This window comes from Aythya fuligula, chromosome 2 (genome assembly GCF_009819795.1).
Source record: "Aythya fuligula isolate bAytFul2 chromosome 2, bAytFul2.pri, whole genome shotgun sequence".
In the NCBI taxonomy this organism is placed as follows: Eukaryota; Metazoa; Chordata; class Aves; order Anseriformes; family Anatidae; genus Aythya; species Aythya fuligula.
In genome coordinates this window covers 70,886,943-70,912,217 of record NC_045560.1, presented here as the reverse complement: position 1 = coordinate 70,912,217, position 25,275 = coordinate 70,886,943, and the positions used below count along the sequence as shown (strand labels likewise).

General features: G+C 39.6%; 1 protein-coding gene across 1 annotated transcript in view; it reads left to right on the top strand.

The window, feature by feature from the left end:
* The window catches only part of ANKH (ANKH inorganic pyrophosphate transport regulator), a 100,729-nt gene extending 80,452 nt beyond the window's left edge, over positions 1 to 20,277 (top strand). Inside the window, exons 9-12 of the mRNA XM_032183121.1 lie at positions 16,071 to 16,200; positions 17,050 to 17,173; positions 17,807 to 17,906; positions 19,203 to 20,277. Of these exons, the coding sequence (XP_032039012.1) occupies positions 16,071 to 16,200; positions 17,050 to 17,173; positions 17,807 to 17,906; positions 19,203 to 19,319 (471 nt within the window). The 3' untranslated portion in view covers positions 19,320 to 20,277. The remainder of the gene's footprint in view (positions 1 to 16,070; positions 16,201 to 17,049; positions 17,174 to 17,806; positions 17,907 to 19,202) is intronic.
* The last annotated feature ends 4,998 nt before the right edge of the window (positions 20,278 to 25,275 follow it).

Genomic DNA, 25,275 nt, shown 5'->3' with positions numbered 1-25,275 from the left:
CTGGGCCTTGGCAGGTTCAGATGGGGCTGGTGGGCAGTGCCCATTTCATAGTTGAAATGAAGCAACACAATCCATCAGTAGCTGAATTCGGAGATTTCTTCTGTCCTTTATTTCCTATATTCTTCCCCAGCCAGCTACAGCTGGCCCCCATCAAACACAGGATGGCATGAGCCAATATGGCATCTTTGTCCATTTCCTAGAGTTAAGCTTGACTCTTTTTTCACCTAGCTTAGAAAGCAATAGCTCTGGCTCTAACTTGCATTTTCTACAGCATGTAATGGACAAAGGCATATTTCTCCACTGAACTGGCCATTGTCTGAAGATTTCGTGGAGCTATTGTGTCATCTCCCATCACACACCTTGAGGTTTTCTCTTGTTGGTGGACCAGGCCAAAGATGTGTTCTCTATAGCTGGAGCCTCCCTGGAAGTCAGTTAGTGTTTCCAGAGATCACAAAGGGGAAAGCTTTCCTCTTAATATATATTTTTTTTTTTCTGAGAATGCTACTTCAATCTCAAAGCCTTCTCTGAACTGATGGGTTTCTTAACCCTTATGGGCACTTAACATACTTGACTTCTGGTAGGTCATGAGCTTCTCACATTACCAGCACCTCTCTGTGCAGAATAATTTTTAATCACAACTGTTAGGCTTTTGTATGACTTTACAGGATATTTTTTCAAAAGCTCTCCATATTACTCTCAAGGGTGGTTTTTTCTTAAGCTTATCCTGAGAGATTCATCTGCACTGAAATTCCAGAAGTGCTGTTGAGGTCCCAAGATTTTTCTGTCCTGTCTGTTTTTGCATAGTAGTGACAGATTCATAGGATTACTTGTCAGTGGACAGAGGGGAAAAGTAGACACAGGAGCTCTAAACACTTTGGTTCAGGGGCCGGGAGTTGCATCATAGAATCATAGAAATGCTTCATTGCACAACCTCTGTGGAAGTTGGTACGACTCAAGTTATGTGCTATAGGTTGTAAGGAACTGGACTTCAAATTTCTTTCTGTTACAACTAGATCAGATGACCACCATAGCTGAGCTCCCATGACCATCAGTGATTACTTTGTTTTCCTGAAGAGGCTCTATTGCAATGGACAGCAGTCAGACTAGTGGCATCACTGTTAATAACATCCTGTTGGTCAGGATGAGAGGGAAAGTGGGAAACAGGCATCCAGACTGGCCAAGAGATGAAAACAAGACTGATACTTTGACTTGTCATATGAATCCATTCTTCAGTGGATGATCTATAGAAGGATTCCAGAAGATGAATAGATAAAAGGATAGTAATCAAACTTTTAATATGAGCAGCAGTCATGCAGTGTAAAACCCTGGGAAACCTCCCAGTCATTGGAGACCTGCTATTTTGTAGACTCCAAACCTACTACAGCAGATGCATTATTTGACCCTTGATGGTGACAATATTTGTCCAGAAAGAAGAAAATATGCATAGTTCTGTTAAGAAACATAACTTTGTTGTTTGTTTTTTTTTTTTATTATTAAATCTTCATAGGATATGAAAGGCTGCACTTGAGCCTAGCCAAGCTGACTGGGCAGCATGCAAATGTGTTCTGCTGAGTGTGATCATATGTACTGTCTTGTGATTTTGAAGCATCAGGCTGGTATTAAAAGTGCTTTTTCAAAAAAAATGGAAAATAGCTGTATTGCTTAGTGAAAAAATTCTAGATAAGCCATTTATTTAAAGGCTGGAAATAGAAGTAATTGGACTTCCAATATGTAAGAGAGCTGATATGATTAGTCATATTGATGTGGTTTTGGTTGTAAGCAAGCAGTGACTCCTTCCAACAGTCATATTTTGTGCAGCTATGAAATTGAATGTAAAATTTATGTATCAGATGGGAGGGACTCAGCTGAAGAATTTTGCTCATACAGTTAAGTGGTTGGTTCTTATTTTAGAAGATAAGATATGCTTCATAATTTACTCACCACGTGCCATTATTTATTATTTCATTGTCATAAGACACTTCGGGCAAAAATGCCTCTTTCTGTATTTGAGCTATTGCTCCAAATACCAGTCTTACTGCCATTGCTAGATAAGGCTGTTGAAGAGCTGAACATTTTGATTTAGTGATTGACCTATTTAGATGACCCTAGGCGTCAGCTCTGAGGTCACTGTAGAATTGTAAACTAAGTGAAGACACAGACCCCTGAGAACAAACCACTTGTACCACACATCCTTCAGTTGTAGGATGTGTCAGCCTCAGTACATTTAGAAATCCCCAGATATTTTTTCCAAGTGGTAAATTACTGCACTTCTCCACTGCAGTAAAGCTTTGCTCTGTCGGAGAGAGCATTCTCTTGTGAGATGTGTGTAGAGGGGGCTATGTGACAAGTGAGCTATTTAAAGCAACCCTGACTTACACAGCAGTAGTAACAGCAAATGGACTAGTCTTCAGCAAGCGTTTTTCTCAGAATAGCAACAGTATGGTTCCTATACGGCAGCTGCATGGTTCCCATTAACTAAGACATACTGCCAGTTGCATCTTTACATTCTTGAGCACTTTATGTGTTTTTTTTACCTCATTTTTTTCCTTACCAATATTACAGGCTTAAGGTGCCAAGGGTGGCATGCTGTGCACACCATGCCACGTTCATCTGTCTGTCACCAAATTAATGCACAGCAGGAGAGCTGAGCAGTATCAGTTTTAACGTTTGTTTTATTAGAAACAGCTCACAGCTCTTTACAGCTTTAAGTATAATAGCACCAGTGCTATTATAAAAATGATGTCAGTGCTGCTTTGAATTTTTTTATGTGGACGCAGATAGGGACAAACAGGGAAAACAGTAGATTTTGTGAATAACAAGGGCGAGTAAGGGGAGAAGCTAATCGCATAAGTACTCCATAGTATGTTTAATTAGCAGTCACCACTTAAGAAACACAATTCTGATGTTTAAGCTTGACCTTTGGTTCTTCATTCCATTTTGTTCTAGGAGGCTAAAAGAGGGAGGAAGTTTTCGGATTTACACACATATATGTATTGTGTTTTATGCAAAGCTTACACATTTCAGATTTACTTGCTATAAGTCACAAACTAACAAAACTCTTAAATCCATTTTTTATTTTGGAAAAAATTGCCATGAAGTTTCATGAAGGCTCAGGCACTTAAGCTGTACAAATTGATATGTAGCAATTGAGTCATGACAACCAAATTCAAATGATAGGTAACCTGCGTTAGATTTAAATTGTGATGGAAGTTTAAATTTAGTATACTTAGGAGCAAACGGCTGGTTGGGTTATTGGCTCATATGCTTGGGCCTGAGAGCTGAAGATGTGTGTATCAATATATGTCAGGATGTCACCTTTTGTTTGAACAGCCAGGTTTGTTCATACTTGAGGAGTCTAATAATAGCTTTAAAATGTAATACTTCCAGTATTACATTCTACATCATATACTAGGCCACCTTTTTTGTATTCTAGAATAAAATATTTCATTAATTTTGTAAAAAACGTAACATTTAGATTCGTATCTGAGATTAGTCTTTTGATAGGGAAAAATGCTTAATGATCTCTAAGGGCTCTTGCTGATCAGCATCTATAATTTAAGGAGCTACTATTGGCAACTGTCTGTTTCTTTCATTTGCTGGAAGTTAGGAGCCCCTTAGGAAGAGCAGCAAGCATTGTGTCCGCTCTCTAGTGCTCATAACTGGTAGCATAGCAGCATAAACTGCCATCAGCTGGTACTTCTCTTCACTTTTTATGTAATGTAACATACAGTGCATATAATTATAAATATGTATTTCTTGTATATAATTATATGTTATATACAATTATACAATATAATTATATGTAGAATTGTAGTTATATGCAATTATAAGTATAAATATTATGATATTATGACATAGCCATCAGAGGTTTTAAAATGCAACATTTAACATGTTTGCCTGTGCATCTCTTATTTCCACCCTGCCCATGAACAGAGAAATGGGACAGACCTCTGGGGACCGCAGGGTCTTTAACTGCAAGATCCAGTAGAAAGACCCCTTAAAACGGCAGAAGGGGCTCCACAGGATTTCTTTTGCTAGGTCCCTGTGATGGGATAACGTAGTTTCAGCTCTGAAGAGGGGAGAAAGAAATTCTCTGTGCCATTTGATGACAGTTTATTGTGGACTGTCCTATCATTTGACTAATCTCCAGTCATCATCTTCTTGGTTATCATAATTAAGCAACAAGCACCTAGGAGACAAGAAGAAAACCCTAATCAAGAATAAGGCAGGTAGTGTAACAACAAAAAAATCCCTACATAAAAGAATTAAAGTACAGAATACAGGACTCAGTAGTTGCTGCTTTCTGCTTCTCTCTTAATTCCGAAAGATTTGGAACCAATTGCTGTGGAAGAGAAGCAGCCATGTTTCATTCAAGCTGAGAAGCCTTGTCTAAAAGGAAACTCCAGATGCCCAACTTTTTGTCCTCTTCTTTGGATTTGGTTTTGCCCATCTAGGAACTGTGGAGTGCCAAGTAGATGCCATCTGCTGACTCCACTGTCCTTGATCAGCAAGGCTTCACCAGCCACTAAAACGTAGGCACTGATAAAATTGGAGCCCACGTGGGTGAACTCAGTGGGCTCATATCAACTCATACCAATTCAGTATATCACTGCAGTAGTATTGTTTTATTGACCAGGTCCCACTCTGATTATTTGCATATACCAGATTTTTTTTATTAATAGATGTTTAATATCCAGTTGGATTCCCAGGCATCAGTCCTGCAGCTGATCTTTTCCTGTGAGGTGCACCAAGAACTACCTGGTTTTCAGTTTTCTCAAATTTTCAATCTGTAGTTTAATAAATACACCATTTCATATAGGTTTCTGCTTTTACCTTTTATTTTCCACATTATGAAGTATACAGAATAGAGCTCTTGTATATGTAAGAAACTAGTGTATTTGATGTTTCCAGCTACGTTTTCCTATTAAACTGTGAAACATAAAGCACTTGTTGGTAAAGGACAGGAGTTAAAGCCATTTGTGTCTCTGCAGTGAGACTGACTGATGTCTTACTAGGCATCCTTAGCTTGTGTTACTGGTAACATGACTTAAGGTTGTATATCGAGAAACACCAAGGAACATGTAAAAGTTTCACTCATGAAACCTCGTGGAGGCAGAAGAGGAGTGTCCATAGTTCAGTACAACTGCGCTGCAGTTCCCTGCAGTGTGCATCTCTTGGTGCTTGATGTCTGGAATCACACAAAGACTGACATTTAGCCACTGTGAATGCATTTAATGAGTCACGATACCCACAAAAGCATTGTGAACTTTGCTTTCTTTTCATCTTTGAAGACCAAATACCTGAAAGGTCTTATTTCAAGGCTGAGAGACAGTAAATTGCATTCAGGACCTCGCAGGAGATTAGCTTTAATTTTTAGCTGCCTCAGGCATCATCACTGTAGCCAGAGGGTGTGCAAAGAAGTATTTTAAAATAGTATTTGCTACAAGCAGTGTATATGGAACATACTTTCACCAAAAATGTGTTTTGTTTTATTTTGTTTTTTCCCTTTCCTAAAGAAGATAAGGTCAGTTACCACCATTTTTGTGAAATCACTATTAGACTGTCAGGTACCAAAAAGAAACAGAAATGCTGGAATTTATGCCCTCACCTTTGTGCATTTTAGCAGAGTGAGGAAGTTTCCATATACACAATTGATTAAGTTTGGTAAAGATCAATCTGGAGTAGAGCAAAGTGATTTGCAAATTCTGACCAATGCAAGAGACTGTCAGGGCTCTTATTCCATTATTCCTTCATCCTTCTCACACAAAAGTCGTTCAGGCAAATATCTGATGCCTCACTGGCATGGTTTCAAATGATTCAGGTGCTGTAAAGGAATACAAGGGCTACTGTTTCTATTTCTCTGAGGCTCATGCCACAGTTTTCCTCTGTTTGGCAGAGGGTTACTACCAGAGAAAATTGCCCAGTCATTGCGACTTCTATCATTTTATTAGTTACATATATTCCAGGCTCCTAATGCTGTTTTTTCAGTTCACAAGATGAAGAAAGCATTTTCAGAACAAAGCCGTGGTTGCTGAGGTCCTTATTTTAGGCATTCCTCCTTTTTAGTGCTTTACTCCTAACCTGTATGCAGTGTTGAAACCTTCCCACTAGCCCATCTCCACTCTTGTGTAGCTGACTGATGTGAGACATTCAGAAGATGGCCCACTAGGGCCAAGTGAGGAATTGAGAAAGGTGGAGGGAAGGAAGATATGAAGATATTTAATGCTAAAGAGAAAGACAAGGATGTAGTCTTTCTGCAGTGAAGGTGCAAGAGAGCCCAGCAGCTGAACAGGTACTTCCAACTTGACCGAAGTTGACAAAGCCTCATTTTTTCATGAGTTTATGAGTCATGATTGAGGGAGTAGCACCAGAGTCTGAAAAGAAAATACAGTAGTTAAACTTCCTTGGCCTTTTAGATTCTCTACATTCTTCCTGAAAAAATGGAACGGAATGAGACACTCATTTACAAACCATATTAATCTCTCCTATTATTAGGGTTTGACTACTCTGTAGTTTCTGTCTTACTAGAAGAAACAGGTTGGCTGCACCATGGAAGACAGGAGTCACTTACGTTGATTTCTTTCATGCAGGCAGTAAAATCTGTGAGATTATCAGTGTCCGCTATGCTTGACCCAAATTATAACATTACACAGCACAAATTACTCTGTAGAAGCTGACTGTAGATAGCTTGAAAAATAATTATTTTTTTTCAATGCATCACACTATCAAATCATAGTTTAATATTTCTTATCCCTATTCCTCTTGCACAAAATGTACAGTAATTGCACTTCATAGTACATTGTCTGGTTTGTCCAGATTAAAGTAGTGGTTAATCTTCCGCTGTCCAAGGTCATGCTTAACACTCTCCTTAACAGATTTTCCCCAGATATCTTCTTCTCTGCTTGGGAGAATAATTAATTGCCACTACATACTGCTAAAGAGCCACTGCAGTGTTTTTCTCCATTCTGGATAGTTGTTCCCATGTTTTATTGCTTGCTTTCAGGAGTACCTTCTTATAACAAACCAGGACTTAGTCATGGTTAATGAGTGGCTTGAAGGAACATTACATTTTCTGTAGAATCAAAGTACTGTGCAGTGTTACTCAACTTTCCAGTTAGTTTTTGATCCCAAGTTTAAAGATGAATGAAGGGAAATGTACGTCAGAATCACATTTTGCTGCCACTGTATATACCTGCAACTTCCAGTGTGATGAAAAGCAGCCAAAAGTTTAAGCCATTGTAGAGGCCACTTTGTTCAAGGTTCATTCATTTTTTTCCTATCTTTTATTGGTGGCCTTCATCTTAAGTCTCTGCATTGCTTTTTTATCAACGGTTGCAACCGGGCTTTACTACGAGTCATGGGCTAATAGAACTGAGGCAGTAAAATCCACAGGAAGAAATGTCACAGTAAGAACCAGGTCCCTCTCGGAGGACACAACCCCAGCTGCTGACAGTGCCAGTATCTGAAATTCTCTGGGTGACTGGGTTCATCATCATTATCTCTAATGAGTATACAAAAAAAGGCAATAAAAAAAAAAAGGAACAGATTTCCCCCACACTCCCCTGCCTTATTTCATCAATGGCTTAATTACAGCCTCATTATATTGAGAAAACATCACATATCCTATCTAGGATCTTTACACTAAAAAAAAAAAAAAAAAAAAAGACAAATTTTAAGACAAAATCCACATTCTTTTTACTTTACTATCAACCATTATATGCATGCCAAGGACAGCTTTCAGAATAATGCCATCCATCCAGTGAATGAGTTTGTTTTCACTGCTTTTAATTTTGATCTTTGAACTCCCAGATTTTTTTTTATCTTCAGGCTGCTGGCACAAATATAACAATTTGGAAATGACATATTGGCTGACAGTCACTCAAGAAGGTTTTTACCTTTTCAGTCAGGTTTAGTTCCTGCTTCAGTAAAGATCATTTCAGACAACATGAACAGAAGCATTCCTGCCTACTCAGGAAGATGTTGGACCACCAGAAGCTGACTTTATAAAATCCTCACAAGCAAGCCAAGGGCCTTGTCCCATCCATGGTACCGCACTGAGCTTTTGTTCTGGAACAAAGGATTTCTGTTTGGTTCAGTGAAGTGGAGACTGATGTCTTCTTCATCATTGTTCAGGTTTCACACAAAGAGTCTATTCTGCATGAATGGCTGGAGCAAGCAGAAAAGGAAGGGTCAAAAATTGTCCCTGCAGCATGTTTCTGCTCAAGCATTGTAACCATGATAGGAAGCAGCAAGTGCTGCAGAAAATTTCGGACAGAAGAAAATGGCTAAGTTGTGTCAAAAGTATTCAGAGAGTCTAGGAATCTGCCAGCTTTGGTTTGTTCAAGCTTTCTTAAAGCGTCGCTATGCCTGGTAAATCATTCTGCACTCTGTAAAAACTACAGCAGGATTCAACAGGCCGATACAATGACTATCCTAAATGCTGCAGTGACCCAACCCTGCCTGAAAAATACTACCCAAGTATTTTCAGCAGCAGTTGGTGGGGAAGTGCATGTGCCATCATCTTAATGCTGTCAGAGGATCAGTGTATTGTGCAGCTGCTGGACCTAGCTTTATTTCTGAAGAACGATGTGCTTCATCGCTCTGAATTATAAGAAAAGTTGGGGGAGGTAGGGGTAGACTTAAATCTGCAGAAATCAATTATTTCCAGGGTTAGATGTGAAGTTACAGTTTTCCTGCAGGCAGGGTCTGGTTTCTTTTGCTCCCCCTGCTGCTTGGCAAATTTTATGACAGCTGATTTGTGCTTTACAACACCCTTCACAGAAAACAAAATTCACAGAAAACTATACTGACCTGCAGGTACCTGAGGGGTAATTGCTATAAGGGAATGTCTTTGTGATCCAAGTCATTACCATTCTGATAAACAGCTTTCAGATATGTCTGTGGTCTGACATTTTTACTGCACACAGATCTGAGGCTTTTCGCTTCATAGGATCACGGGATTAGTCATGTTGGAAAGCCCTCAGGAGTTCATCCGGCCCAGCCTCTGGCTCAAAGCAGGTCAGCTGTGAGGTCAGGGCAGATCTTCCTTCGAGCTTTACCCAATCAGGGCTTGAAAATTATACTGAAGAAAATGACCAACCCTCCAGTCCACTTCAGAATTAAAAGACATGTGAGCATATCACCATGCTGTATCCCAACAGCTTGTTTTAAAAAGAGAAGCTTAATCACCTCCCTTTGGACTGATCACACTTTCTTTTTCCTAAAAGGCATCAGAGAACCCCTCAAAACTGCAGGGGCTGGGTGAAAACTGCTTTCTAACATGACGTGCAGCCCGCATGGGATAGGATTCTGCAGGCCTGTTCTGTTAGGAGCCCAGGTTTGGTATGCAACAAGCTTCCATAGCAAGCCAGTGACATTGGCCTCTGGTCTTGTACCATGCACAGAAATTTCTGCACAACTTCCAAAGAATTTGATGATAGCTTGTAGCTGTATGCTTGAAAAACAAGCCTGTAAAGACAGGAGGCTTTTCCCACTTCATTATTTTCATCTTAAACTCACTCATGATTTCCTGTCAACAGGGAATAATGTCTTTATAATGAAATATATAAATGTTTTGACCACAGTAAAACATGAAAACCTTTATAAGTCTTTATTTGTAAATCGATAAGTGGTTGGGTTTCTTTTTTCTTTATAAGAATCCCATTGAATATTTTTCATGTTGTTCAACTACTTGAGAAACTGCATAGTAGAATGAGTGCTTCAGGAGGTATTAGGAAATTGTATTCTATTGCATAGCTACATTCAACATGAAAACACATTCCAACTATAGCTTGGAAGATGGGTGTAACTAATTAACAGTAACTAATGCCATTGCTTCAGTACTAGTAGTTAATTTTTTTTTTTTTACTGTCCATGATAAACATACAGAAGAAGAGTGCTATTTTCTGTAATGTTAAGATGCTAGAGTTAATTTTTGAAACAAGTCCTGGTACACAGTCATTTAGAGGACTAAAGTTTCAAGGTCAGTGAAGGTATAGATTTATAATGGCCAGAAGAACAGCACTAAGCTCAAAATTGTTTTGTTTTGTTTTTTTTTTACCCCCCAAAATCTTGCAAATTAAATGTTGATCAGAGGAGTCAACTCCAGTTTATTCACACAGATTCGAGTTGGAACAGGACATTCTTTTGACTGCAAACATATCTACAAGAACAGCTCATCCCTTAAGAGTGATACGGGCTCTGTAATGAGATACAATTATAGAAGCTCTGTTTGTATGAGAAAGGCAGAGGCCATGGAGATGTTTAGTAGTTCAGGAGATCGGACTATGTAAGACTCTGGGTACCTTTTAGATCTGTTTATTGCACACTTCAAAAGTCAAAAAACATGTGGCATTCTTCCATATTAATAAAATTGATAAATTTAACTAATATTGGTCCAAAAAAAATCAAAGATACAATTCAAAGCTGAAATGCATAATAAGTTGTAAAGTACATTTATTCAGCCCTCACTGGGTGTCTCGTACCATAAGAGGTCACAAGAGGTCATGAACAAGGTTTGGGTTAAATTCCTTAAGATTAAATCTTCAAAATATACATAGAACAATATTTGGACAGTTAAACACCTTCCTCAGACAGCCCCACTTCTGCAAACATATCAAGTTCAAGAAAGTGATAGGGATAACATATTTAACCGGGGATGGAATAGTTAACCTGCGAAACATACTTCCGTGATGAAACACAATTCATTTTTCTGCTTCAAAACAACACTGAGCAGATGTTTCCTTTCTCATTCCAGGCTGGTGTATATATAATCCATTTTTTGAAAAAAATACTTATTTTAGATTTCATAGCCTCTTTCTGAGAAAGAGTCTTATCATGTCTGTGTCATCAAGCGTTGTTTTTTCCAACTAAAGGTTGCACTGAAGCCTAGCAGTACTATACTGTTCATAGCTCACTAGAATACTCTTATCCTTATATTTATCAGTGAATGTCCCAAAAGACACACAGCTCTCCACAAATGCCTAAAAGCAAATTAATCTAGCACCCTGCAGATTACTACACACATGGCAATAGTGTGTATTAACATAACATATTATCATGCATTATGCAGTGGGTCTCTGAGGTTTAGTAGCCCCTGTCAGCAACAGGAATGAACGGAAATAGCTTCCAGGAGACATAAGACCTCTGAAAAGGCCAAATGCTGGTAGCTCTTGAAAACAAGAGAACTTGTGCACGCAGCATCTGACAGAGTATCATAAACAGTCTTTTGTCAGTAATTTATGCAAGTCACATACATGTAGCATGCTTAAGAAGAGGTTAAAGGTAAGTTTGGGCACTAGCTGCATTGTACTCCCCCTGCTGCAATAAAAATTCCATGCATTCTGTCAGGCTTGTTGACAGCAGAAGTTTTGATGTGTCATCTTCCAGTATGCCTGGACAGTGATTTTGCAAGCTGAAAAGAGCAAGGTTCCACATGGAAATAAGCACAGGTGCCTAATGAGAGAGTCCAAGTCATTACTGAAAGGGCTTGATTTTTGTTTGCTTGTCCTTTTTTTTTTTTTTTTAAATGCACAATTGAATTGAAAAAACAAACAAACAAAAAAAAAAAAAAAACAAAAAAAACACCAATATTAGGTATTTTGTATACACAACATAATGCTGCATGGGATAAAGGTACATCACTGCTGTCAAATGTACTTCTGGAAATACCTTGCCTAAGTAAGGAATGCCTAAAGCTGTAGCTGCCAGCAGCTCAGACCATACTTTGGGGGAAGGACATCTCCTACATGTATTCTGCTCTTTCCCCACCCTCTGTGCCCTTTCCTCAGGCAACCCCCAGCAACACTTAACCCAGAGGACAACACTAATCTAGCTGGAACTTTGATCTCATCTAGAACAGCTGTACTGACTCTCAGGCAGCTCTAAGTTGACATTTTTAATCGAGTCTTTCAAATTTCACCGCCCTAGACCAGTTAAAGACACATTACCCAATAGCACAACCATTCAGATTGGTTCAAATGATTAAAACATTTTCAGAAATTTTCAGACTAATGTTCATACAGAGATAATACCATAATAAATGCTACCACATGTACTCAGACCTGCATATTCTCTAGTGTTCTGTGCTTCTGCCTGTATCTCTTTCCTATACTTTTGAAGTGCTTGTCACTTCTTAGTTGAAGGTCCATTTAAATGATAAAAAGCTTTAATATCATCCTTTGCTCATACCATAAGAGAAAAAAATAAATAAATGAAGTCATTTCCATTGCTAGAATTCCACAAGAAAAATCCTTACTTCCAAAGCATTAAGATGTTCAGCTGGTAAGTTCCTAAGTACGACATTCATTACTGTATGTAGGCATTGTAGTCAACTGCCGTCACAGCCTGAAGCTGCAGGGTGTAAATATGGACGTTGCTAGTCTGTGCCAAAGCTCTTAATGTTTCATCTTCACCTCTTGATTAGATTAAATGAAGCTATAAATGTAACCTTACCCAAGCCTGTTTATTCTATTTTTAACTTTGCAGACATACACAGAGAGGTATAAGGGGGGTGGGGGGAAGGAGTTAACCAGAATGCTTACCTAAGAGAAGGATGGGAGAAATACAGGTTGTAAATCTGTTCCCTAAAGTATTTCCTGATCTGAGCCCCAAGGAGCTGTAACTGCTTCCTCCAGAAGATCCCATCCCCAGTTGGATGGACCACGCTGTTTCACTGGCTACTTGCATCATTTATTATATGGCTCTCTTCTCCACTTTGCTTTCTGAGAATTATTTACTCTTTACCAACATAATCACAACTCCCAGCATCACAAAAAAACTATGACTCCATCCTACTTTAACATATCTTGTCTGCAGACAAATGAGTAGACAAAATACCTTGCCTACTCTGTATATAGAGTGTTACTGTTTACCTGAAGCAGGGTTTAATTTCTTGCACTATGTTTTGAATGTCTTTGATATAATACAGAAACTTCCCAGACTTCAAGTGTTCTAGAAAAAAATTGCAGAGGTTTTCCATAATACACAGCATTAATTTATTTTCTTAAAGCTTTGTTCCCTGTTGGTAATGAGGAAATCATCTGCTCATAAGATGACATAGAAGAATCTCTTAGCAAAGTGAAATTAGCCATCAACATTAAAAACAAAAAAAAAAACAAACAAAAAAAAACAAATAGAAGCATGCTGAGAAATAGATAGGCTGCCCTCCTGCTACCTTAGCTCACCTTCTGAAACTGCTTGTTCACGAGGGTAGCAACCACTATGATCCTTACCCACCAACTGCTGTATTAGAAGTGCTCTTTGAAGCCATTTACCAGCACTGGCTCTGCTGATGGGGGTGGGACTGTAGTTTGCAACAGCTGAGGCGGGATGCCTGCATACCAGCTGGGTGTAAGTCATTACCCCTGATTGGCAAACTGGCATTCCTTCTGTCTGAGTTGGCTGCAGACTGAGTCTGTTCCTGCAGAGGCCAGAAACAAGCTTTAACTTCAAAGAAAACAGGATGGAGAGTAATGCTTTTGGTCACTTGTTTGTTGGCCTAACCACACATGCTGTTTCAAATACCTGTTCAAAGAAGGAAGGACTGCTGTATTTGCTGTTTGCTAGCAGTGAACAAACTTAGCTATTTAGCATAAATGTATGGAGTCTTGCAGTGGGGGTAACCACACTGCTTGGTAGGTTGCTAGTGGCATAGGGTAGTACAAGCAGCATAAAGGTCTTCGTTTTCATGAAAACAGCAAATTGCAGTTGAAGAGTGGACATATTTATTTATTTATTTTCTTTTTTAATTGGACTTTGTAAATAGATCTGACGAAATACTCCCTCTATGGTAGCTTGTGTAAATGACTGCAATCTGCCTAATGATGTCTGTGGCAGTGAAAGAATTTGCTCTGCCCTATACAGTTACTTTTTAATAATTGGATCCTCAACCATACAACCTTCTCTGCTCTGGAGTGTCCCCTGCACTTCAGTTGTGCCCTATACCAGTAGTTTGGCAGGGGGAGAGAAATGCTGACTGAAGAAAAAAAATTTGCTCAGCTCATTTGCCTTTTACTCTTACCTTCTTCCACATACTGTTCTCTGGCTAGGCAAGGGAAGTACACTGCAAGATAGCTTCAAAGTAATAAAGTAAAATGAGAATAAGAATTGTTTCTTACCCTAAGAAATAGGGAGAAAAGCTAAATACTGTTTTGGCAGGAACATGAAGTGTTTTGTTCACTGCATTGGCTGGCAGAATGGGAGACCTCCCACAGGTTGCTCCGTGACAGACCTTGAGAAACTTCTGTGGCCTGGATACTTTTAGGCTAAACAGAGAGGACAATCTCTGACATACGACCAAAGAACAGGAGTGAAATACCAGCTGTCGTGGAGGTGGTAGGATTTCAAAGACCAGCTTTAAAAGCCATCTGAACGTGTATGGTTGTAACACCTGGACAGTAAGAAAAGAGCTAGATAGTATGATATTAGTTTATAGGATTAAAAATAAGAGTGCTGATGTGCATAATTTACCTGGTACACTGGCTTATAATGTGACAGAGGAATAATAGAGCATTTATCAGTCTGAGTTTTGCCCTCTTCACTCAACTTGCTTCATTAACATCTGTTTTACTGGGAAAATAACAGGAATAAATTGCTTTTTAATTGGCAAAACACATTAAATATCAAAGAGTAGGGATTTATACTCGAACTCTGGCATCCCTTCTTGCAGAAGAAAGTCCTGCAAGGGCTGTTGGTACTGGTCCGTGGTGAGGGCCTCAAACCAAAGCTGGAACCACCAGCTGCCAAGAGGTCCCTCAGCCTGGACTGAAGCACGGACCTAGGATTGACCCAAAGATTAAATGGCACGTACTACAGCTGTATTACTTCTTGCAGGCTTTTTATGGAGGTTTTCTTTCGTGTATAGACTAAACAGCACACTCCAAATGACAGGATCTGGTGGATTTCTGGCCTTGAGGGCACCATGTCTGCATGGCTATGTGTATTACATACTAATGGTACTAGTATCAGCACTGTGTTTAACCTCCTAATCTTGGATTTAGATCAAATCTCTGCACGTCGGAGTAGTTAAAATCTCTAGTTACAAAAACATTTGATAATCTGTTTAGGAGTATGAGTATCTCAACCAGCACAAGTCCTGTAAAAATCAAGCTCGTTACTGTTTTTGTAAGACCATTCAAGTGCAACTATTTGCAAGCACCATAAAAAAAAATGTATATATGCATATGGGAGGAACCCGAAGAGCATGAAATGCTTCTGAAATGAACATGGTTCTTATGTACACTTATGTGGTCTGTGTCTTTGAACGCAAACTGAGCATACATACACTGTATGTACATTAGAGTCTTACTAAATTTAAATAATTGAAAACTTGTTTAAATTGTTGCAAAAACATTGCTTTGAATACATTTCTTAACACAAATTCATTCTGTTTATGAGCTTTGTATGCTATTGTTTATTTTCTACTATTTTTGATTGATCTGAGATAAGTAAGAATCTGTTTTCCACTTTTTGTTGAGAACAATAAAGTTGGTTGTAAGTTTTGTAGGGTTCAGCACCCTCGATTTAAGCTGAAGTCGGGAATTGGTGGTGGTTCAGGTGGCTCTCTGAAGAGTCTTTTAAAACCCTATGTCCAATTGCTTATTGGTGACAGTCAGACTGAACCATAACATCTGAATCATTAGAATCCAAGCACAGCAAACCAATATTCTGTTAGGCTTACATATGTGTGTTATTTTTTACTGTGTCTGCTTCATAACCTGTTGAGTCAGAACTGTTGCTTAACATGTAAGTTTTATTTTCTTTCATTGGTCTTTGTGCAAAGAGGCAAAAGCCCTGGATAACAGTTGAAGAGGGTGATAAAAGTTAACGATAAAATATGCCTGATTTAGTGATGGTGAAAACCTTAATCCTTTCATGCTATAGTAGAAAGGTAAATTTAATTTTTTTTATTATTTTTACTTTGTATCCATCTTCTTCCTTCATTTAATACCAAAAATGATTCATCAGTAGAGTAAAGAAATGTTTTAGATGAGAAGATCCTGTCTTTTATTGTACTTCTGTTCTGAAATGTAAACCTTTCTTAATTTTGTTCTTCTGGCTCTCCTTCCTAGCTCTGTTTTGTGATGTTTTGGACACCAAACGTGTCAGAGAAGATTTTAGTTGACATAATCGGAGTAGACTTCGCTTTTGCAGAGCTATGCGTCGTTCCTTTGCGCATCTTCTCCTTCTTTCCAGTTCCAGGTAAAAACAAGAAAACAAATACTCTGTAAACTCCAAGCAAATGCAACTTTGAGGTGTGGTCATAGGGTCTGACTTGGCTGTACATGTAAGAGTGGCTAAGTGCATACCCAGCATACATAATAAGAACCATTTTCATCAAAGTCGGTATAGACCAAGACTATTTCCATCAGCAGTCAGGCTACAAAGGTTGCAGTAAGAGCAGTCTGTCTTAGGCAGACCTCTGACTGTCCAAAGTAAAACCTGAATTCTGCCTATTGGGGTTGACCAAGAACACACACATCAACAGCACGGTGCTATAGCACATACAAGCACCCGTGGTTCCGCTACTGAGGCTGTGAGTAACTTCAATATGGCATCAAGGACTAACTGCACAAGAGCATTGCCTCCAGCAGTCTCCCCTTCAGCTGCCAGTCTGAGTGACACTTCCAGATATCATCACAGCATAAACAGAATAAAAGTAAATGCCCCTATTCAGGAGAGAGACGAGCTTGGCAGCAGTGTTCAAAATGTATCCCCTCAAAAAATTTCTAACTGCTGTAAACAAATGCTACTTGATGTAGTGTAGCATAGATCAAAATGGACTGCCTAATAAATTGTTTCTAAGGGAATGGCTCCCATGAAGGGTTGCTGTCTATAAATGGCTTTTTTCAAAAATCAGAAAGTTTAAGCAATTTGGGCATGAAATCTTCTTTATTTCTAGTAGGGTTTCCCAGTGTGCAGAGTTACCAAAAACAAGTTTCATGACATGTATTTCTGAACAGTACTCTCTGTACGAAAAAACTTTCACATGAGATGACTGACGATTGCTACTCTTGTGTCCCTTTTTCCCCTTCCTCTGTTCATGAACAGTGACAGTCAGAGCACACTTAACTGGTTGGCTGATGACTCTAAAGAAGACGTTTGTGCTGGCACCCAGCTCAGTGCTGCGGATCATCGTCCTCATCACTAGTCTCATTGTTCTGCCTTACTTGGGGTAAATCTCTCTCCTCTCCATAGAGATGATGGAATTGCTCTTCTCTTCGTTCCTGTTTCCTATCACTTTGTAGCTGAATTTGTCCAACTCAGAACATTTTCCCCAAATACTAAGCATAATATAAAGCCTAAACAGTGGCAATATCTGGAAAAGAAACATCTACAAATTTACAAGTGATACTTTGCTGTAGGCAGTCAAGATATCGATGCCCCTTCTGAAAAAATGCACAAATGTCAGTGAGGCAAAAATCTGTCCTACAAGAATTTATTTCCATTCTATTAAATGCACTGTTAAGAAATCTAATAGAAGAATATCTTGTTTATAATGTTAAAGGATCCATTCTGTAGCAGTCTGTGCACTCTGTACACAGACTTTAAATTCTGTGTTCAGCTTTTCTTACTCCAAAATTTGATTCAGGATATGTTTCTTTTACTAAATAGTGAAGCACGTTAATAAACAAAGTAAGTCCTTTAAAATACTAGTCACTCTCTTTGCCAGTACATTATGTCTTTGAAAGAAATACTTCTAACAACAGATTGATTCTATATACCACTGGAAATACAATTTTGAATCAGGTGTTGTCACACAATCATGACTAATTTTTTATTTATTTTTTTTTTGTGCTACCAACAGAGTTCATGGAGCCACTCTTGGAGTAGGATCCCTTCTAGCAGGTTTTGTGGGAGAATCCACCATGGTTGCAATAGCAGCCTGTTACGTCTATCGGAAACAGGTGAGAAGTAGGCTCTGCAGGATCTGGTGAAAGCAGTTGATGGTGGACTTTATTTCAGACTAAAAGTACATTTTTGAAATGTAACTCCCCAGCATCCCCACTTTCTTTACTGACCATCCTGCACAAGGTGCATAAGAAAATAGAAGACCTTGATCTCTGTCATGATTAGTCTGTTACATTTTTCTTGAGCACCAAAGAGCCTGAACACTTTGAAAAAGCTATTCTTGGCCTGTGGTTTCACACCATATATTTGTTCAGACTGACCTTCTGGTTGTTTGTTACAGCGGTAGCTCAAAGAGTGTTTCTGGCAAGGGACATTGTGCTTAATTTTTTGCAGGCAGTACTAGTAATTGCTCTGCCAACCTAATTTATTTCCTTATTGGAATTAGTATGTAACTGACACCATCATCTCAACAGCCAATGTGACAGTGGCAAAGCCAATTAGTAGCTGTACGGCTCAACTTGTTTTCACCTAAAGTGGCAATAAATGGGCAGCATTTGAGAGCTGTAAACCAAGTGTTGTGTAGACACCTCTGAAACTTTGTAATTCTGATATGCGCAACTCTGCTGAATCAGTAATACCTGTGGGGTTTATTTTGTCAGTTTTACAAGTGTTGTCTGTAAGACTAGTCAGCCTGCTGAAGAATGTATAATAAGGAACAGATGCTTCAATTTGTTTTGTAGCGGGACTAAATACCTCTTAGCTTTACTAATCCAGGACATCCTGGATGAATCATAGGACTCTTGAATGCCCTCCCATTCTTGCTCTCCAAAAATATTCTAATATTACTAGTCTTTGGGGTGGGGACTCGCAGTGGATCCAGCAATAGCAAGAAAGGCCAGAATGCTCACTTCTTGAAAAATTCCTGAAGTTTGACATTTGAAAAATTAAGAAGCCACCTCTCTCTTTCCCCCTAAAGCAACTTATCTTCTCTGATATTTTGTTTGCTTTTCTTTTTTTATAATAAAAAGTCTGTGATGTAAAAGATTCCAGATGCTTTCTTCCCTCCAGTCACACTGAAGCCTGTCTTGGATGTCACTTAGCATAAGAAGTGCCTCCATCATTGCATTCATGTTAGAAAGGAGAAAGCTGAGCCCAGAAAGGTTATGGAAACCTTCTAAGTTAAGACAACTTGTTAGCGACAAACCAGGAACATGACACAAGTGTTCTAGCTGTTTAGAGTATACTCTAAAAAATACATTACTCCTACCTTGCTTCTCCTGGTGCCCAAAGTTTGTAAGCCTGTGTTCACAAACAACATATTTGTATGTTTATGCATGGTTGTTTCAATCTAGAAAAAGAAGCGGAATGAGAATGAAACAGCTGCAGAAGGCGAAGACTCTGCTATGACCGACATGCCTCACACGGAGGAAATGACAGACATCGTAGAAATGAGAGAAGAGAATGAATAATAAATGGGATGCAATTGTTCTCTACAGGGACGATTGGAGTGATACTTCAGCATCTTGTCGTCTCTCATACTTTTTTGTTTGTTTGTTTTTATTTTTGTAATAAAGAGGCCTTGATTTAAAAGGTTTCAGATAAATTCTCTAGCATACTGAGTATGCTCACACTGATGAGGGACCTAAAAAGAGGTCTTTGCTTTTTCTTTTTCAATTGAATTTGTTTTCTCACTCCATGCAGACATAAAAGATACAATTGCATCGCTGTAGAGTCTTCCTTACTTATGCATCCACCTTCTCTGGACAATCTGCATTTGTCAACCAAAGCCCTGCTGTGTGTGTATGCGTGCGCGTGTGTGCACGCACACGAGTGCCACTGGCTCAGTGCTACTGCCATAATCCTACTCCCTCACCTTTCTTTTTCCTTCCTTTTCTTCATGAGAAATGTTAAGGAAAAGAAGTTTGGAATACAGAGCTTTATTTTACTTGCTTGAAAATGACTTTGCTACATAAACTAATATACTATGGTGAACTATATCTTTTGTTTGGCCTCGTCACTAGAGCTTATACTGCACAGGGTACAACACAGGGAGGAACGTGTAAGTCTCTGCATGGAAAGTGGAGAAAAACAGGCTCCTCTCTCCTGTTAAAAGTGTGTGGTTGTGTATATACACACACAGATACATAAACAGAGTCATACATATATATATTTATATATATATGCATACAATAAATAAAATACACACAGGACAAGAACTCTATTTACCTTTCATTCCGTCTGAAAGATAGAAATCTGTTGAAAAATGTAAATTTATAATTCAGAGTCTTCTTGAATAGTTAAGCACCGTGTTATATAGGTCTCTTTAGGGAAAAAAAAATGCACTTTCCTCTTGTGAAGAGGGTAATAGCAAATGATAGAATTTGACTGTATTTAAATAAAAAAAAAATAAAAAATTGACAAGCTTTACCAAAGTTCTTGTCCACTGATTTAACTTTAATTTTTAAAGGATTATTTACTCTAGACTTATTTCTGGTGCCTATATATTTAAAAACAAACAACAGATAACTTATGCAGGATACCATGGTATATTGCATTACTACACATAGTTCCATGAAGGTCTTTATTTGGTTATGTACACATGCTCACACGTACATGTATATATATATAAGTATATATATACACACACACTTCTATGTATGTTTTGCTATGATGTATTTACCTATGCAGTAGATCAAAATCAGTATGGCGAAGCTCATGTACTGATGATCCTCCAAGTCCTTAATTAGGGACCATGATCGCTTGTTAGCTCTTAATACAGCAGTGTCATGGAAGCAGAAAGCTGCTCAAACCAGCAAGCACTGCACTTTGCAAACAAGGCAGGCACTGTGCAGTTTAATTGGGCCTTAAATAGGAGAGCATGAGGTTGGATGGTCAATCTGTGTCAGGTGGAAGTGAAGCCTGTGTTAAGAGGTCACTGAACCAGAGATGGTTTGGGTGCCACCAATGGTGGCTGCAGGAGCAGTTTGTACTCCTCTGCTGGTTTGTGTCTGGCTGCGGGGCAGCATTCCTGTTACCAGTTTGTAGTAGCTTGGGTTCTTTCAGCTGTAACCATGCCTGAGTTTGGATACCGTTATCCTACATACTATATCTGCAAGTCAGTTAATTTAAACTTTATTAAGTAAAAATATATTTTTCTAAGTTGTGGGAATGATTATTTAATTGTGGACAACTTCAGTTTCTGGATTATTTGCCAGGTACTCCCAGCACTCAGAGAACTGATCAGAACTAGGCATTACTTTCAATGTTGTATCAATATATGTGTATATATACATACACATGTGTATAAATATATATATTGTATATTATGTATATTTATTTTAAGCTAGAATACATTTCCTATTTTTCCAAGTTCAGCTAAAAATGTCTCTAAAACACTACAGAGTTGGATAGTAACCAGGTATGGCTATAATGAAAGGCATTGTATCAATGAGCTTTATTTTAAACATTTGTACCGATTTTTTACATGCAGAAATGCGGTGAGAAAAGACTTAGAAGTGATGACATTGAATGGCAGACTTGAAAAATCAGTTTGTGGTTAATTAGCAGTGGCACTAAGAGGCAAGACTAAACCTAGTAGTCTCACATCTTCTGTGCCACCACAAGGTTGTCCTCATTGTTTCTCACAGTAGATTAAACAAACCAACCAACCAAAAAAAAATAATAAAAAAAAAAAGACAAAAAAACCCTCAGACAAATGAACTTTTGCAGTATGCAGACTGTATACACAAGCATTCATGAATACAGACTCTCAAATGGTCATGTGTATATAACAAGTATGTAGACTGTTACAGATCACGGTGGCCATTTAATGTCTTCTCTATTCATATCATTTTGATTCCTCTAGCACATTTGTATCCAAATCCACAACACACAGATTTTCAGGAAGTATAGAGATAAAGCAAGAAACTATATTTGTGTAATATTTCTTTTGATAGGTTACTGAAATTTAAACAGCAGTATTTTTGAAGAATTCTAAGCATTACCGTTTCATTACCATTGGTTTCAAGGTAATTATTTTACCCAAAAGTAAGAATTTGAAAACAAATTAGGTGAAACACTGAAACTTGTTTTAGATAGAAAACTGAACATCAAAAAATAAATTTTTCGTCATAGAGTACTGAACTAATGGAATAGTAAAAGTCAATTTTTCAATTTTATGGGTAATATTTAATATTCCTGTATTTTGCAAAATAACAAATGAGTACAGGAGTGATAGGATTTGGGCAGATATTCAGGCAGCCCCATGAGGATGCTTGTATAACATTTACTTCTGCTTCCTGTGTGTTGTGTATTTCTTTACATGGCTCTTTTGGGTTTGCCAAATAGGCTGATGTTTCAGCAACGAGCAGCTCCATGTGGGAACTCAGTGCCCAAGCGATGCTCACTCTGCTGCAGGTGGCAGCCTCAGCCTGAAGGCGCGTTCACATGCAGCTCCGTGCACCCCAGCATCAGCTGGTGCTCCCTGTGGGTAACATCTTCAAGGGCTTTGGTGACCTCTCCAGGGGTAGGTTCAGCTGGCTGGCAGGTTGGGAGCTCTGGGGGGCCGATGCAGGGCACATGCTGCCTCACCCGGCTCAGCTGAACCCACCACCCAATGTGCTGGAGCCTTGCCCATGCGAGTGTCGCTGCCAGGCGGGTCCCTGTGAACGTGCTTTCCCCTTCCTGCCCAAAGGGATGTCCTCAATTACTGTAAAATGGCTTAGCTGGCTCCTCTGCAGGACTGCTCCTGAAATTGCTATCTGTGTGATGGATTATGAAATTACAGATACCTGATAAGTTCCTGCTTCAGAGAGCCAGAGCGTGGTCACCTCAGTGAGTTCATGTGGCAGCTTAGCCTATCCAGACTTTATTGAGAATTTCTGAACTATAGAAACGAAGTGACAATAAAAAGAGGAACAAAGTTGATCTGCATCCCACATCTTAAATTTTAGACCGTGGGAGAACATGCCACACAGCAGGAAGTAAAAGGGACACTGATAAGTTGTGGGTTGATGTTCCTAAACCCTTAATGCACACCTAAAATTGTGTTAACTTGTCCGAGCTTTCCTTTTGCAGACTTAGCTGTTGAGAAAACTATTTTCTTTTATCCTCCCCTCTCACACTTACCAAGCGATGGACTCGATGAAACAGGTTCTGCATGTCCTGGCCAGTGCTTGAGGCTGCGCGGGCACATCAGCTGGCTCCCAGGCCTCCCCGTCCCTCTTGCACGGCCACCCAGGGTGCGAGCGCTAAGTTGCCTGCTCCTTAGCTAGAGCTACACTGGGCGAGAGGATTGGGTGAGTAACAGAAGTCTTTTGTTTCCTACTAATTTTTGCTGCTAAATATTTCCCTTGACCGGGAGAGATTTATACCTGGCTCTTGCTCGGTTTTTGCCGAATCGTGGCAGACAGACAGCAGCTGGAGACAGAGGGTGAGCTGCTGAATGCAGCGCATTCAGGACAGGCCATGGCGCACAGACAGGAGTCTTTTGAAGGGGAGAGCTCCTTTTTTTGTGGGCTGGCGCCTTGTGCTTAAAAAGAAGGGTGAAAGGATGCTTTCAGGCCAAGGCGCTTGGAGCGGGCACGGCCATGCTCTGGGCTGCAAGGTGCGATTCTGCAGGGTGTTGGGGGGCGTCCTGCACCCCGCTGCCCACAGACGGGTCCTTGGCAAAATGCAGGGCAGGGCGGGGACTGGAAAGGCAGCAGCATTGACTCCGTCTCCCACTGGGGTTGTGTGGATGTGGTGCAGTCGGCAGGGATTTGAGTGCAGCTGGGTGTTACCTGAGCATAGTTTCAGTAGCCATTAGTGTCTTAGAAAGCCATGCATATATATATGTATATATACCTTATATATATAAGCGTATGTATATGTGTGTGTGTGTGTGTGTGTATGAGAGTTTTATGCACATATTTTTATTACTGGCTGTATATAGTTTGTTGGAACAAAGATTCAAGCATAAACATCTTAATGAGGGACTAATACTAGGCTGTGTGAAAAATTGCAGTTTCAAGCTACATGAAAGAGTAATTTCAACAACCTTTCAACGGGCACAATACCAGTAAGATAAACCAGGATTTCAGTCAGTAAGCTAAAATGGGAAAGAAGGGGAAAACTTGGAAAAGCTTATGGATGTGGCATATCCAGCCTAAAGCCAACAGCATGGTGTGGAACACGATTGATCAGCAGAAAACAGCAGAGCAGTGACTACTGACATATAACTGCACTAGAGAGGAACCGAAGGGTGAGAAGTAACGTGTAAATAAGACACAGCTTTTAAGTATTTTGGTTTCTGAGAGTGGAGGAGTCCTCAGTGGAGTATGAAAACGTCTTTGAGGATTATTCCAGCAGAAATAAACCAATATGCAGGTTTTATGACATGCAAAGAGGAGGCTTTACACTTCTTACTGGATCTGAGTAACTGGCAGTAACTGGGCAACTGGGCAGATGTCACCCAAACATTGGTTAAACAAAGAGGAAATCATCACAGTTTTGGTATTTGGTATTTCCCAAATTCCAGCCTAACTATGTGCACGTGCAGAATGTGGTATTTGCAAGCCAGGGCAAGGTCCCTCAAGCAGCACCGGGGCAGGCAGGCAGTTTTCAGCCTCCTGCTGGGTGCTCGCAGGAGGGTGGCCTCCACGCTTGCTCTGCAAATGTGCAGCAGCACACTTTGTGGGACTGCCTGCTGGTGCAGCCTCATGATATGAGGCACATACGTTAGTTAGCTCAGGAACAAGCTCAGGCCAAGCGTGGGCTTGACCTACAAGAGTGTGACAGAGCAGAGAGAGGATGCGGGCTGCCTAGGGAGCTGGGGCTCGGGTAATCTGGGGGCAGCTTGTGTGGGTTTACTTCAGAGATGCAAGTTCACGTTTTAGTGCGCGGATACACTCGTCAGCAAAATCATTGCCAGACTTCTCGATGATTTGCACATTCTGAACAAAAAGGCCAAAGACAAAATACAGGGGCAGAGAGCTGAGCTTTAACCTCAGCTTGGATCACGTACACAAGCAGAAGGGCATGTTTTCTGCTGCTTGTGCAAGTTAACTCTATGGTTAAAGAGGGATCTTACATCTCAATATGCCATAACCAAGGTGTTCACGCTCAGTCAGTAGAACAAAAAGACTGTGGTGTATTTTTAGGTGCTTTTTTGTCTTTGCAACCACAAGGGGAAAATTTTCCTTGGCATTACCAAACCTTGTCACTGCTCATACCAACTTGTTACTTTTAGCTCATCATTTTTTTTCTCTCATTCCTAGTTCAGCATCTTTGGACTTTTCCTTATTTCCTTCTGAAGGCTCCTGCTAGGTTTATTTTGTCTATAGGCGTTTTGAGAAGAAAATTGTAATCTTCATGCTGAATGTCAAGTAATGCAGTGATTAAAAAGTAGCTTAAAACAAAACTTTGTTGATGAACTGTTTTTATTTT